At 28.5% G+C, this 15,926-nt stretch overlaps 1 protein-coding gene across 1 annotated transcript; it reads right to left on the minus strand.

The window, feature by feature from the left end:
• Positions 1 to 6,528: 6,528 nt before the first annotated feature.
• Positions 6,529 to 10,624, minus strand: LOC145759800 (uncharacterized). Its single transcript, XM_082573655.1, has 11 exons — positions 10,466 to 10,624; positions 10,263 to 10,397; positions 10,107 to 10,191; positions 9,810 to 9,972; positions 9,636 to 9,706; positions 9,456 to 9,568; positions 9,209 to 9,375; positions 8,902 to 9,094; positions 8,512 to 8,640; positions 7,985 to 8,123; positions 6,529 to 7,709 (listed from the first exon to the last, which is right to left on the minus strand). Exons 1-11 carry the CDS (start codon positions 10,539 to 10,541, stop codon positions 7,598 to 7,600), a joined length of 1,383 nt encoding a protein of 460 aa, XP_082429781.1. The 5' UTR covers positions 10,542 to 10,624; the 3' UTR covers positions 6,529 to 7,597.
• Between the last annotated feature and the right edge of the window lie 5,302 nt (positions 10,625 to 15,926).

Here is a 15,926-nt window from a genome sequence, read left to right on the forward strand (position 1 = left end):
TTAGGCTATTGAGAGTGCAGGGTGCTAAAGGGCTCGCACTGTTTTCTGTGGGAGCTTTCGCATATTGCACCTGGGGCAGGTTCGGCGGATATCTTTCGCAGCCGGGTTGGATTTTGGCTAATAGCAGCATATGTTAAGCCGCTCGTATGTCCGTTAAAATCTTATGTGACCTTCATCGCATCATGCATTAATTTTAACTCGTCAGACTGCAGTTTTGTGTTACCATCGTGTTGCGCCTAAAAAATATCATCACGGCTCCAGGCAAGACCGAAACTAAAACCTATAAAAAGAAATAGGTTGTGTGTTATAGGCTTGTAAAGATATATATATATATTCTACATCAATTTCAGGAAAATTGTTCTCGCTGTGGCAAGTTAAGTAAACATTATTTAGAGAAATCATTTGACTCGAAGCGTGCTTGTTTCCAGGATAAAAAATTGTACTACTAGCCTTTTAAACCAGCGGCCACACCGCTTTTAAGTTACTTTGCAATTTCACAATTATTTTTAGGACGTTTAATCATTGCTCAAAAAGCTTAAAATTCTCTGCCATTCGTCTTAAGCCTAAAATCCTCTGCCATTTGTCTAGGATATTGTTTTATAATAATGGCCAGTGCTAATACGTTGTTTCGTTTTTGGGATTCGTCCCAGACAGTCGCCTTTCAGGAAAAAAAGTTGGACGCTAATCGTTGATAAGTTTTTTAGGTTTGACCTGGACCTTTTAGGTTATTTCAAATTTTTTTAAACGTAAGATATCAGGTAAATAATTTGTGTTTTTTGAGAGAGCTTTAACAATGTTAAAAATAGAATACGCTTTGTCATATAGCATATCGCCCTAACCAGTAATTAAAACTATTTTAACCAAATTCACACCACAAGGAATCGAAATATTTTGTTTAGTTATATTGAAAATAAGTTAAACTATATTTCCCATTGTTAAAGTGACATATTTGGCATTACCCAGCTAACAAATTAACGTTATCAACGTTTAAATTAAATTAAACGTTAAAAATTAAATTATTTATTATTTTATAAATATGCGATTAACAAAAGGGTTTACAAATTATTCATTAGAATAAAAAACATCCATGAAACATAAATCGGCAGCGTGGTGTAGTGGCCAGAACACTTCCAACACTACATGAGGTCCACGACTTGATTCCCAGTGCTCTCATGTAGTAATACTCTTGAGTAAGGCGGTACAAACTCCTGCTGAGCACCTAATCGTCAGCTTAATTATCAGGCAATTATAATTTATAATATCCTAAACTGCCAAGGACAACTTACGACTGAGTCGGACACTGAATCTTGAAATTTATTAGTTTTCATTAGAAATAAATGAAAAAAATTTGTTTTTTATGGAAGGGGTCGAAAGATTAGGCATAAATATGAAAAAACATAATCGGAAGTCGGGACGTGATAATGCAACATTTAACAACAAAAACAAGGCTAGTAGTTTGATAACAAGGCTAGTAGTTTTGATCGGTCAGCAGGCCTTGTAAAACGATCTTAAATGCAAATGTAAGCATTGAAAAAAAATAGTGGAAGGGGCAAAGATCAATCAGTTAGTTATGAACTAGTTAATAAAATATTATTAAAAAAATCTACCAAATTGACAAGATTGAAAATCCACCATTAACTTATTTTTGATAGCAACATAGTTACCACTTAAAAAAAATGTGATCGTTTCTTTTTCTTTGCATTAGTTTACATTTTCTAGTTTGTATTTCTGCATTATGTTTAATACAGTCATAACTAGGGTTTGTCTCAATTCTTTTTTGAATTGTTTTATTTGCCGATCTGTTTTCTACCTTATTTCACTTTATATTTAAGCCTTTTTACATGGGGCGTTTATTCGTGTTCCGAAACGGGTTGCGAACGCGACTCTCTCCTCGAATTAAACTGATTCGACACGTTCCGGAAACCCGTTCGTAACTGCTAGATTCGTAGCGGGAAAACGCGTTCATTAAATATTTTTGCCGGTATAGCTGTTATAGGCATAATTTTAACTAAATTTTAATATTATTAACTCACTATAGTAAAAAAAAGTTTAAATATATCTTTAACTTAATGGGTTTCTGTGTCTACCCTTTCATTCATAATTAGTATTTCTTTACTTTTGTGAAACTATAATATGTAAAACTTAAAATTATAGCATCAATACATTTAAAATACAAAGTAATACAAAGCCATATAGTGACGATATTTTTATACTTAAAATTTGATAAAGTTGGTGTCACTGAACACAATTATGTTTTAACTTCAAATAATTTTACTTACTTTTTAAGTTATACAACTTTAAATTTTTTTTTTAATTTAATTAAAAAAAAGAAAAAAGAAGCCCTGTTTGTGATGACGTAGAAAGTGTCGCTGCCACTCCGCTTACTTTATTGCTAAATGTAAACAAGCAAAGACTGTCTGTATAGCGCATTTGAATTAAATTTTTCTGGCGATTTTTAGATTTTAGTTTTAAAAATGACAGCTACATTTTTAGCTTGTGCGCCAGTCGTCTTGACACGGTTTTTAAGATTTTCGCAGAATTTGCTTGTTTACATTCGCGACGCTAAAGTAAACTTTCTACTTTACACGAAAAATATGGTGACCTGGTTTTTGATGTTTATTATTTATAATAGTTTTTTTAAAATTAAATTGTAATTAACACAAACATTTTTTAGAGGTTTTAAAGGTATTTTGTGATTCAGTGTCACCCATACTACAGTGCTATATACAACACTTACAAAATTGCAAAATCCACAAACAAAGCTGTTTAAATATTTTTTATTACGTAATTATGGTTCGAAATCTTAGATTTCGAAACATATTGTTATTGTCAATTTTATTATAGTTCGAAATCTTAGATTTCGAAACATATTGTTATTGTTATTATTATTATGGTTCGAAATCTTAGATTTCGAAACATATTGTTATTGTCCGTATATTTATTATTATTTTTATTTTTATTTTTATTCTTACTAATCCGAATTTTGAAATCGAATAACTTTTGATTTTGTGTATATAAATTTTTAAAATTTTAGTATGTTGTTTATTATCATATTGTGTTCCAATACTCCTATTTTGATAATTTAAATATTATTAATTAGTAATTAATAGGTGTTTGTTTATTAAAATTTAGGGATCGCTATTATTTTGTTAAAATATAGTCAGTTATATATCATAATATTAATAACTCAAAAAATGATTAAAAATTTAATTTTAGTTTGTTTATTATATTTATATGCTTGTTTGTTTATTAAAAATTAAAGGTTGTTGTTAGGTTTTAAAATTTTTGTCAATTGTATATCATGATATTAGTAACTCAAAAATGAAATAAAATTTTATTTTTAATCACTAATTACTAATTAATAGGTGTTTATTTAGTAAAATTTAACGATTGTTATTAATTTTTTAAATCTGGTCAATTGTATATATCATGATATTGGTAACTCAAAAATAAATTTAAATTTAAATTTTTATCACTAATTACCGAGTAATAGGTATTTGTTTATTGAAATTTAAAAGTTGTTTTTATTTTTTTAAATCTTGGTCAATCGTATCATGATATTAGTTAAATAAAAACAAGTTAAAAAATTAATTTTGGTATGTTTTTCATATTAAATAGCTTGTTTATTAAATAAAATTTAGGGACTGTTATTAAAGCGCAGAATAATAAAAAAATTTTAATTTTTTAGTCCAATAATTACAAAAAGGTATACATAATATTTGTTTAATTAGTTTAGGTAATATTTTTAATTAAGTTATGTTTATGCAAAAATTTATTCACAATAAAGAATAATTTTAAAAATAATCAAATAATTTCGAACCATTTTTTATTTATCAAATAAATCTAGTTTTTATTTTTATTTATACTAATCCGAATTTTGAAATCGAAAAACTTTTGATTTTGTGTATATAAATTTTTTAAATTTTAGTATGTTGTTTATTATCATATTGTGTTTCAATCCTCCTATTTTGATAATTTAAATATCACTAATTACTGATTAATAGGTGTTCATTCATTAAAATTTAAAGATCGTTATTGGGTTTTCAAATTTTGGTCAGTTATATATCATAATATTAATAAGTCAAAAATAAATTAAAAATTTAATTTTTGTTTGTTTATTATATTTAAATGCTTGTTTGTTTATTAAAAATTAAAGTTTGATATTAAGCATTCAATATTTAGTATAATGTATTTCATAATATTAGTAAATAAAAAACATATTTAAAAAATAATTTTTGTTTGTTTATGATATTTAAATGCTTGTTTATTTATTAAAAATCAAGAATCAATTTTAAGCATTCAAAACTTTGTGTAATGTATATTCTGATATCAACAACTTAAAATTGGGTTAAAAAAGTAATTTTTGTTTGTTAAGCATATTTAATTAATTGTTTGTTGATTGAAAAATTAAAGAATAATATTTTAAAATTTTTTAAATAATTTTGTTCTGAAATTTCCTTAGTCCAACAATTAAATACGTAACATTTGATTTATTAATTTAGTTAGGATTCTTAATTAAGTAATGTTTATGCATAAATTTATGTATTAATAGAGATTAATTTTAAAAATAATTAAATGATTTCGAACCATATTTTATTTATTAAATAAATCTAGTTGTTTTTATTCTTATTTGCTTGAATTTTAAAAGATGATAACTTTTGTTCTTTAAAACTAAAAGTTCTAAATTTTCAGTATGTTTGTTATTATCCTAACAAATCTCAAACCTCCTATTTACGACATTTAAATGTCATTAAATACTAATTAATAGGTGTTTGTTTATTAAAATTTAAAGATTGTAACTAGGTTTTTAAATTTTGATCGGTTATATTTTATAATATTTATAATTCGAAAATGAATTTAAAAATAATTCTTGTTTGTTTGTTATATTTAATAAATGCTGGTTTGTTCATTAAAAATTAAAGTTCGATATTAAGCTTGAAAAATTTGGTATGATGTATTTTATACTATAAGTAGTTAAAAAACATTTAAAAAATAATTTTCGTTTGTCTATCATATTTAAATGCTTGTTTATTTAATAAAAATTAAAAATCAATTTTAGGGATTTAAAATTACTTTATTTTCTATCCTAACATTACGAACTTAAAACTGGGTTAAAATATTAATTTTGGTTTGTATAATATATAAAAATGCTTTTTGTTAATAAAAATTAAAGGTATGTAATATTCTTAGTTAATGTTTATGCATATCTTTTTTATTTATAAAAATTTATGTCAAAAATAATCAAATAATTTCGAACCATTTATTATTTATCAAATTAATCTAGTTATTTTTGGTTTATTTATAAAATAATGGATCAGTGTGAGTTTAACGCTTAAATGATTTAATTGCGTTCTGGTCGATATTAAATATTGTCTTTTACGCTGTCCGTGTTAAAAAAAAATATTGGTTGAAAATATGAGTAAAAGATGTAAATATTAGTGAAATGTGTGTAAAATGTTAATTTTTGTTTTTTAATTATATTTTAACACTTGTTTATTGAATTATTTGTCATGATATTTGGATTCTACTCGAAAAAGGGTTAAAAATAAATTTTTGGTTCTTTAGAATTATTTTAACTGCTTGTTTTTATTAAAAGTCAAATTTTAAATATTTAACGATAAAATATCATAATACAAATGATAAATTTTATTAAATCTTTATAATATTTTGCAAACAACATTCATTCGATAGTTATATATTACTCGGTCTGTATTGTTCTGCGCTGTAAATTCCTGTGAGCGTGGTGTAAAATCTTTATCCCGTAGTTTGTGCTCCATTTGCGATTACTTGTTAATTAAAAATGATCAAACGATTAGATGTTAATTAAAAATGATCAAACGATTTTGAACCATGTTTTATTTATTAAAAAATCTAGTTAATAATAAGTAATATTTAAATTATCAAAATAGAAGGGTAAGAACACAATATAATAATAAACAATATACTAAAAATTTATATATACACAGACAAAAGTTATTCTATTTTAAAATTTAGTGAGAATAAAAATACCTAGATTGATTTGATAAATAAAATATGGTTTGAAATCATTTAATTATTTTTAAAATTAATGCCTATTAATAAATAAAATTATATATAAACATTACTTAATTATGAATATTATCTAAATTAATATATCTAATATTACGTAATTATTTATTAGACTAAAAACGTATTAAATTATTAGATTAAAAAAATTTCAGAACAAAATTATTTTAAAAGTTTCAAAATATCAATATTTAAATTTTTTTAACCCAATTTTAGGTTGTTGATATCAAAATATACATTACACAAAGTTTTGAATGCCTAAAATCGATATTTGATTTTTAATAATTAAACAAGCATTTAAATATAATAAACAAACGAAAATTATTTTTTAAATATGTTTTTTATGTACTAATATTATAAAATATATTTAACTAAATATTGAGTGTTTAATATCAAACTTTAATTTTTAATAAACAAATAAGCATATAAATTTAATAAACGAACAAAAATTAAATTTTTAATTCATTTTTGAATTATTAATATTATGATATATAACTGAGCAAAATTTAACAACATAATAACGATCCCCAAATTTTAATAAACAAACACCCAATAATTAGTAATATTTAAATTATCAAAATAGGAGGATTGAAACGCGATATGATAATAAACAACATACTAATATTTTAGAACTGTTAATGTTCTAGAACAAAAGTTATTTTAACTCAAAATTTAAAATCTAAGATTTCGAACCATATTAATAATACTGACAATAACAATATGATAATTATAATACTGGCAATAACAATATGTTTTGAAATCTAAGATTAATGTTTATAACATCGATCTTTAGGAGGTGATGGTGATGATGGTGTTGATGATGATGATAATGATGATAATGATGACAATACCAATATGTTTCAAATTCTAAGATTTCAAACCATAATAAAAAAACTGACACTAACAACATGTTTTGAAATCTAGAATTTTTGAACTATAACAATACCAACAAGCATCTTTAGTTCTTACTAGCCATAGATCGCCCTACGGGCTGGATTTTATTTGTAGTAATATAGTCGCAACTCCGGGTTGCCTAAAATGAGAGAATGGAAAAGAAAGAAATGAAAAATGAAGAAACGAAAAATGTAAAACAAAAAATAAAAGATCGGGAAAGTAAGGGCATGGAAAATGAAAAAACAGGATATAAAGGAACGTAAAAAGAAGGAAAGTAAAAACGAGGGGGCAAAATCTTAAATAATAAAACGCAAAAAAGGCATTGACTGTTAATTTTGGGGTTAATTAATTGACATTTAAGGAACAACAAAAGAACAAGTGCGAGAAAAAAAAAACCCTCGTTAAAGTGTTCACTAGTGTATAAAATTCGTCAGCAAACTAAAAACACGAAAAATATATTATTAAATTTTGTTTGTTTAAAGTTTTTAATTCAGATACAATATAAAACTTAGCAATACATAATTTTTTATATTCCAGAACTTTTGTTAGATTATAAGATTTTTTTAATATTTAAGGCAAATAGATTTTTTTTAATATTTAAAAACATTTTAGATATGATGCATAAAAGACAACGCAAAAACTAAAACACATTTTATAATTAATAGTTGCATAATAATAAAATAAGTGTTATAGACAAAAATAAAAAGTTTGTGTTTAAACTTAGCATGTTAAAAATTGCTCTATTACGACAAATTGTGCCTTCTGTTTCCCTGTCAAATAATAAAGAGAAAAAATAAAAAATAGGTTACATGAATAGTATATTAAATTGGAAAATTTAATAATAATTTATTGTGTTTTTTTTATAATAAACCTGATTTAAAATATTAAATTAGTGTAAGATTTTACCGAAAACAATATTATAACCTAAAACATGTAGAGCGAAATTGTTTAGCAGTTAGAATTATCAACGTTTAGACATATTCATCGCATTAGAAATATATTTATCGCATTAAAAATAAACTGATAAATATAAAATAAAATTTACCCATCGCCGAATTCTCCTTCTGGACATACACATTGCAGATTTAAATCCGGCATACGTTGGTCTAAGTTTGCAGAAATAATAGTACATGAATTGTTGCGTGATGTTAAACAAAAATTTAGTTTAGGACACAGATCATTACCTAGGCAAAAAACACTTTAAGTTATTAATAAACTAAAACATTAGGCTTTTGGTCAGTCGATTGTTTGTTCCAAACTTACAACGTTAACATTTGTATAACTATGAATATATGTGTAAATCTTGTGAAAATCTTTATTTTGGCGCCTTGTCAAGTTTAGCAACGCCTGGTTAAAGAAGCTAAGTGTTGCCAAAACAAGTTAATTTAATGCCATGATATAAAGTTTCAACTTAAACAAAAAAAATAAAGGTTTTGTTACGCCACACGCTTGAACGAATTTATATATAAGAGTAAAAAAATTATGTTATTTTTTGCAACGAAAACTTATGATAATATATCATTATTTTTAATATAATGTTAAATACCTAGAAAAATAAAAATATATATTTACCGATAACAGTTACGTTGTCGCCAGAATTACAGGTGTAGCTCGAAAAGTACGCCAAGTTTTCTTCTTGAAGGCGAAAACAATCAGCAGTTACGTCACAAACACTTCCACCAGCGTCACAAATGTTTACGCCTGTAAAGGAATTTATCACCGGTGAGAATAATTATTTGCAAAAATTAAAATAAAGCATTTACTTAATTATCAAAAAGTAAACCTTTTTGATTTTAGCATTTAGTTTAAAAGTATTATATAAATTAAAACATTATATAAACTCTTATTTATTCAAACAATTATAAAATCTTTAAAAAAATTAAAAAATCTGTTATCTTTTTAAGCAATTCAAATAATTTAAAATTAACAATCGCACCTAGCATGTAAATGCAGATTACTTACTTTTAAAAGACAAGAACAAATCACGCGTTCTGCAATCGAAAAGTGTGACACAGTATCGGTCGACCAACGAACTGATGTGTATAGTGTAATTTATATCAAGTTGAAATCCATCGATCACGACTTGGTACTGATATTCTGGCATATAACATTCCGACGCAATGCCAGATAAATTATAAGGCAGCTCAGTCACATTCTAAAAATGCAAACGATCTTTAGTAAGAATATATTTAAAAAAATAGTTAAATATAAATTCAATGGTAAGATTTATTTATTTTTAACAACATTTTTTAATTGAATTAATAAATACTTGATTGGTAATATTGGTTTGGGGCTGAACGACGACCCTAAAACTGTCCGTTTGGTTGATTGGTGAAAGCCAACTTAAGAGAATGCTACTAGATTCAGTATTCCAGCTATAAGGCTTATATGGTTGTATACTTGGATTTAGAACCTCAAATTGTGGAATATTAATATCTAAAAAGTGTAAAACAATGGGTTCGTATTCGATATTTTACGTAACTAAATTTTGTGAAGTCTTCATACATTAACCCTACCGCAGCAAAACGTAATCGCTTGTGATTGAGTAAAGTTAAATGCTGTTAAAGCCAACTTGTGACAATCTGAAGCTGCAGAGATGGAATACCCACGACCTGCTGAAGCATATTGCCTAAAACGGTAAACACAATAAACGTTAAAGTATATCCAACGCGTAAAGAACTAAAAAAGTTTTTTACCTGTAGTAAGGTATTATTTCAAATGAGTACGCTCGCCTAAAAACCGCATTAAACGTTACCGATCGTGTGTCCTAAAAATGTATTAGAAACATGAAATTTGTCGGATGGTGTTTTTCGTATGTTGTTGGTTAAGCACATTATCATATCGTATTAATAATTTTATACAACACTTACACTATTAAAATAAAAAAAATTATTCATATTTAGAGTTCCAACACACGAATCTTCAAGTACAGAGCAATTTGATATAGGGCAAATGCATCTGTCCGGGGATTGACCAGCACACATAACATTGGGGTAAACATCAGTACAATTTTCAGCGTTTAGCCAGGCGTAACTGCAGATCATTAATTTTTTTTTAAATTAACGTTGTTTCTCTAACTTGGTAATTACAAGATTTTTGGCTTTTGTTTGTAATGCTTAAAAACTGTTTTAGTGAAAAAACGTTTATTTATATATTTTACAACCTACCCCATCGCACATGTGTCAACCGGCAAACTTTCCACACCAGTAGATACATCTCTTAAATTTATCAAAAATCCATCAATGTTCACACCTTCATATAAAGTAAGAGCTTGCGGTGAATCTTGAATTGTTAAACACCGCCAGAATCGTTTAATAACTTACCTTTCCCCATTGAGTTTATTAACTCCCATGTAATATTTAATCTTAATGAAACGTTCTTTGGTTTCTCTTTGTCAAAAACGAGACTGTAACTATCTTGAACATTTTGAACGGTCAAATGACTAGTCGGCAAAGTATCTAGTAAAAAGAGCAAAAACGCATAAGATTCCATATCAATACCGTAATAAAGTTGTTTTAAAACTTACCACAGGGGCGAATGCGCTGTCCGTTGACATTGAACAAATACATTAAAAGTAACCCAAAAACTGTAAATAATTTCATATTTGCAATTTAAATTTACAACCTTTCCGCCAACAAGCCTATGTCCCTTTTTCTTAATCTCTGGGTCCCAACAATCTTCGAAAAGTAAGTTGCTTGGAACGCACGGCTACGGTCTATAGCGCGTGACTCAAAAAATCAATGACGTACGTAATTAGAGTTTTTTTGCGTTTTGTTTTGAATAGGTTTTACAGGTCGTTTATGGCAATAATTTATCAAAAATAAATTATAAATTTAATTAAAAATATTGCTCAGGATTATTAAATTTTAAACTTGTTATTGGCCTAACCTTTTTATATCTTTGAAGGCTTATAACACTAAATGTTTCTCAAATATTTGCTTACTGCCTCTACAAAAAAAACATGAGTGCGACGTTTTTTTCGTATTATCTTTTTTTTCCGTATTAGACAAACTATTTTTTACGTATTTATTGGCAACGAGTGGGCTGTTTTTTGAATGTAAACAACGGGCTTTAGTATTGTAACGATTTCTTCGTCCGTTTACTGCCATTCTTTATTAATATTTATACACTAGCACCTAGTTTACATACCAGGTTTATTAACAATTAATGGGCAAACACAACTCTGTCGTTCAGCTGGTTGTTCAGAATGCAAAATTTTCAAACAGTACCAACTTCAGTTAGTCTCTTTCCGCCTAGCAGTGGCGCCCTTATCAAGGGCCAGACGGATATTTAAATAATAAGGCACAGTAAAGTCAGGTAGTGTGGTGAACCGGTCATGGCGTCGGACTACAACCAAAATATTTCAGGTTTGAGCCACACCAACGCCACACTATTCGCACTTGAGCCCGGCGTTCACGGATGGCTTAGACACGTCCTCAAACCGCATACCTTTTTAAGGAAATATGAAAAAAATAAGGCACAGTAAATAGTGCCAAATAATTAAGAACAAATTAAGAGTTTGACTATTTGTTACAGTATTACATTAATGCGGACCGAACCCGAAACTTTTCTGCTTTTAATTCTTTGCCATGACCATAACACTATTATTACACACTACTGGACAACTAATTGTATATTTTTCTCTTATCACCTTGAAGTGATAGGTTTTTATATTTTTACCAGAAAGCAGTTTGATATACAACCAGCAGCTTGGTGTAGTAGTCAGAACACCTGCCACACTACATGAAGTCCTGGGTTTGATCCCCACTGCTCCCATGCTGTAGCGACCTAGTAAAGCGCTATAAATGGTATGAACTCTGAGCCAGTACTGTGGGGGTGTTGTTATAAAATTACTCACGTTTATCATGTAATCACAGTTTTATTGACTTAGTCGTCCTTATATAAATAGAGTCAAAGTAAAACACTTATAAATATATATACTAACAATAATGCAACATATAATAATATTCCTTCTCCAAAATTAACCAAAAGATTATACTAAACTATCAAATTAGAAGTAGCATACACTAAAAGTAACAACACTTTACAAAAATGATAAGAAAAGTTGCTCATAGATAACAAGGTAAGTTAGAGCCCCCGAGGAAGTGTTAGCGTCAAATCGCGCACAAAGTTCGCTACAGTACTTAATCAGCAGCTTAATTATTGGGTAATTATAACCAATAATATCTCGAAATTGTCAAAGCACCTGGATACTGCGTCGAAGAAACAGTTGTTACTTTATGTTTAGGTCGTGAATGTTCGACCTCTTCACGTACAAGACGCCTTGTTGTGTTTTCCGTAATTGCCTGGGTCAAGAAACGTATTGTATGATATTAGTGCCATTGTAACCGAAAACTTCAGCTTGTGGTCCGGTGTCAGGTCTGAAATCGATATACCGGTCTATTTTCTTAAATTTTTTCATTTAACCTTTCCGTAACTTAAAGTGTTGGTTTTATATTTTTAAGAAAGTGTGTGCTGTTGTGACATACTCTCTCCTGTATTAATCAATTACGTTACACCCTTTGTTTTGCGTGCGCTATGCTTCTGTAAAAGACAGAAAAGACATGTAATAAAGTTTGTCGTTAGACGTTTATAAGTAAACCGTCACTATTTTTTTGTATATATCTTTATCCTCAAAGTGGGAAAGTCGAAGCGCGACTTAAACATAGCATAAGTTACTCCGACCCAGTCTCGAGTTGCCTGTGGCAGTTTGGGATATTATAGATTATAATTGCCCAATAATTATATTGCTGATTAAGTGCTGGCTCAGCAGGAGTTCATACCGTATATAGCGCCTTACTCAAGGGCGCTACAGCATGAGATCAGTGGGGATTGAACCCACGATCTCATGTGTGGTGTAACAAGTGTTGTTACCGCTACACCACGCTGTCGGTCAATTTTCATAGTTACTTTGAAAAAACTATTGTTTTGACCATCTCTATCTTATTTTGAAGCTCTATTAGCGTCCGCCCGGTTTAAACATGATGTTGTAACCAAAATACATGCTCTTTTGGCAGAGCTTGGCTGTTTGGGGTAGTACTAAAATGCGGGAAGTTGCGGTTTGCGGACCACCGTCTTACTGCCAGAGAGCTGGCAGAGAATTTTGCATGAGCGGATAATCATAAAAAATAGTGATTCCAAATATTTTTTATCGTACAATATAACATTTAATAATGTGATACGGTAAAAAGGCGGTGATGCTTTTCAAAAACCACAAACTATTACATGTTGTGAAATAACGCTGATAATAATTTTAAAAATTATTGTAATAGTTAAATTTTTACGCAAAAGTTAACTTTGGTAATCAACGATAAGCGGGTTAACAGTTTGGTGCCCACCTTTGGATATTACAAATTATATTTGCTAGATAATTGACTTTCCTAAATTTCCATCCAAAGTTGAAGTGACAGTCTATTTTTATCTAAACTAATTGTTAGATGGAGCTGTTAATGAAGACAGGGAAGTTAAAAGATACACAAGATCAGAACGAGCCCGCACATATGATCTCGAAATAAGGTAGTGCTGTAAAATGTTATACGCATATATGCATAAAAAAAATATTTGTTTGTGGTGCCTTATTCAAATTAATTCTACAAAATTATTACGCACCACAAATAGTAATTTATAGGATCTAAGGACAAATGTGCAATTATCCGCGGAGTCCCCCCGCCACAATTTTAACTAATGTCTTACGACTTTAGCTTGAAGGGGACGTGTCATATAACATTTGATAATGTGATACGGTAAAAAGGCGGTAATGCTTTCCAAAAACCATAACCTATTACATGATGTGAAACAGCGCTGATATATCATTTATTAATTTTGATTATAAAAATTGAGATAACAAACTTATATTAACAGAAGTACAATTTACCGAAAGTTAACAGGTTCAATAATAATTTTTAAAATTAACTTAAAAGTTGAATTTTTAACCAAAAGTCAACTACCGTAATCAACGATAAGCGGGTTAACAGTTTGGTGCTCACTTTTGGATATCATAATTTAAATTTCCAAAAAAATTAACTTTTCTTAATGTCCACCCCAAGTTTGAGTGACAGTCTTTATTTATCTAAACTAACTAATGTGACTACTATAAAATCTTCTCATTTGAACTTACTAAAGTACATAGAGTAACATCAGTTACTCCGACCCAGTCTCGAGTTGCCTTAGCAGTTTAAGATATTATAAATTATAATTGCCCGGTAAATATGCTGCTGATTAAGAGCTGGTTCAGCGGGAATTCATACCGTTTAGAGCGCCTTACTCAAGAGTGCTACAGCATGAGACCAGTAGGGATTGAAACCACGACCTCATAGTGGTGTAGCAAGTGTTATTACCACTACACCACGCTGTCAGTTTAAGTGCCTATTCTCTAATTAAGTGCCTACCCGAAGTTAGATAGGTAAGTAGTCAAAACCCCTAATTTGTAACGTCACTTATCTAGCGTATATTACGAAAATACAAAGTTTACACCTTGTATGACCATTTTCTAAAAGTTTGTTCACTTTTTTGAAGGTATGTCGTGATTAGGTACGTTGTTCTTTATAAAATGTGTGAAATAAATTGAAGCGCCATGATAGGTAAGTTGTTAAAACCCTTAATTTGTGACATCATGTTTAACATATTTCAGTTTAATACAAAAGTTTACTCCTGCGTTTAACAATTTTTTAATGTTTTGTTTAATTTTATTTTAATTTCAAAATGTTAAGAACCTAGTTAATTTATTTTATATTAGGTTTGTTTTTAATTTGTTCTTCTTGAAGTTGGTATTTTACCTCTTTCTTTTTTGTATTGTACGATTAAAAAATATCTGGAGTTATATTATGGTTAAACAAATGATTTAAGGTCCTACTGTTCTCCAATATATGTAACTCTGTCTTAATTTTATAATTTCTTTTTATTTAAATCATCAATGTACAATAACTTCATTATGGTTTTGTAGTTTACTTTGATACGTACTTCGCAATATTTTGTTTTTATTAAAATGCATTATCTACACAAACATTTAAAGTTTTTTTTTTAAATTAAGCCTAAAAAACACAATGTACTATTTAGAAAAAATAGGTTAATTTAAACTTGAATGAATTTAGAATTTTGTTTTATACTATATTCAGTTTAATTATTAAAAAAAACATTTTTGTGCAACTTTACTCGCAAAAAAGGATCGGCGTTAGAACTAATTTCTATATTTAAACTCGCCCGGGCGAAGTGTTTATACTAAACTCGCCCGGGCGAAGTGTTTATCTTTTAGCACATCTTGATAGGAATATCCTTCTGGTTAAGTTGACACCAAAATTATGTAAAGAAGTTTACTAAAACTCGCGTCATAGAAAAAAGTCGAGTTGTAGTATTATGAGCGGAAAGCGTTGACGTTATTTAAACGCGCATCGTAAAGGCCCGCATTCGAAATATTTATTAACTTATATATTTAAAATAAAAAGAGATAAAAAGTTAAAATATACAAAGTGAACTAAAGAGGCATTCCTTATTTTAGCAACAAATGTTATAAATTTTTTGGCGACTTTATTCTCGTTTTGTCACCAAATTTAACTTTAAAAGCTTGCGCATTTACCGCTTGGGAGCGATAGAGTTAATCTTGTGGATGATTGCTGTGGGTAAAGTCTTATTCATTCAAACAAAATCGTTTAATTTAGTCAACTAGCACCCGAGTTATTAATCAATTTGTCAGGGGTTATTTATTGGCGTGCGAAACTAAACTTGTGGCGACACAGTAATACGCGGGAATAGTTTAGGGATCTATAAAATCAATTTAGGTTGGGTTACAAAGCTGTAATTATTAGAAGTTGCTTAATAAATCAAACTGAATGCAACGCCAACTTTAAAAATTTTTTAGGCGATTTTATCTTCAGTTTGTCCCCAAATTTAAATTTTTAAGTTTACCCATTTTCCGCTTGGGGCGATAGATTTGGTTTGATGGGAGATTGCTGTGGGTGAAGTTTTTTTCTTTTGTGCAAACTTTAAATCGT

The sequence above is a fragment of the Corella eumyota genome, chromosome 1 (genome assembly GCF_963082875.1).
Source record: "Corella eumyota chromosome 1, kaCorEumy4.1, whole genome shotgun sequence".
NCBI classification, from domain to species: Eukaryota; Metazoa; Chordata; class Ascidiacea; order Phlebobranchia; family Corellidae; genus Corella; species Corella eumyota.

Bases quoted from the DNA above. Each gene is read 5' to 3' on its own strand.
- LOC145759800 (XM_082573655.1), bottom strand. From the start codon at position 10,541: ATGAAATTATTTACAGTTTTTGGGTTACTTTTAATGTATTTGTTCAAT. The intron at 9,707-9,809 runs GTAAGTGTTGTA...ATACATTTTTAG, and splicing joins ATTTTTTTTATTTTAATAGT to GACACACGATCGGTAACGTT. The intron at 8,641-8,901 runs GTAAGTAATCTG...ATTCCTTTACAG, and splicing joins TTTGTTCTTGTCTTTTAAAA to GCGTAAACATTTGTGACGCT.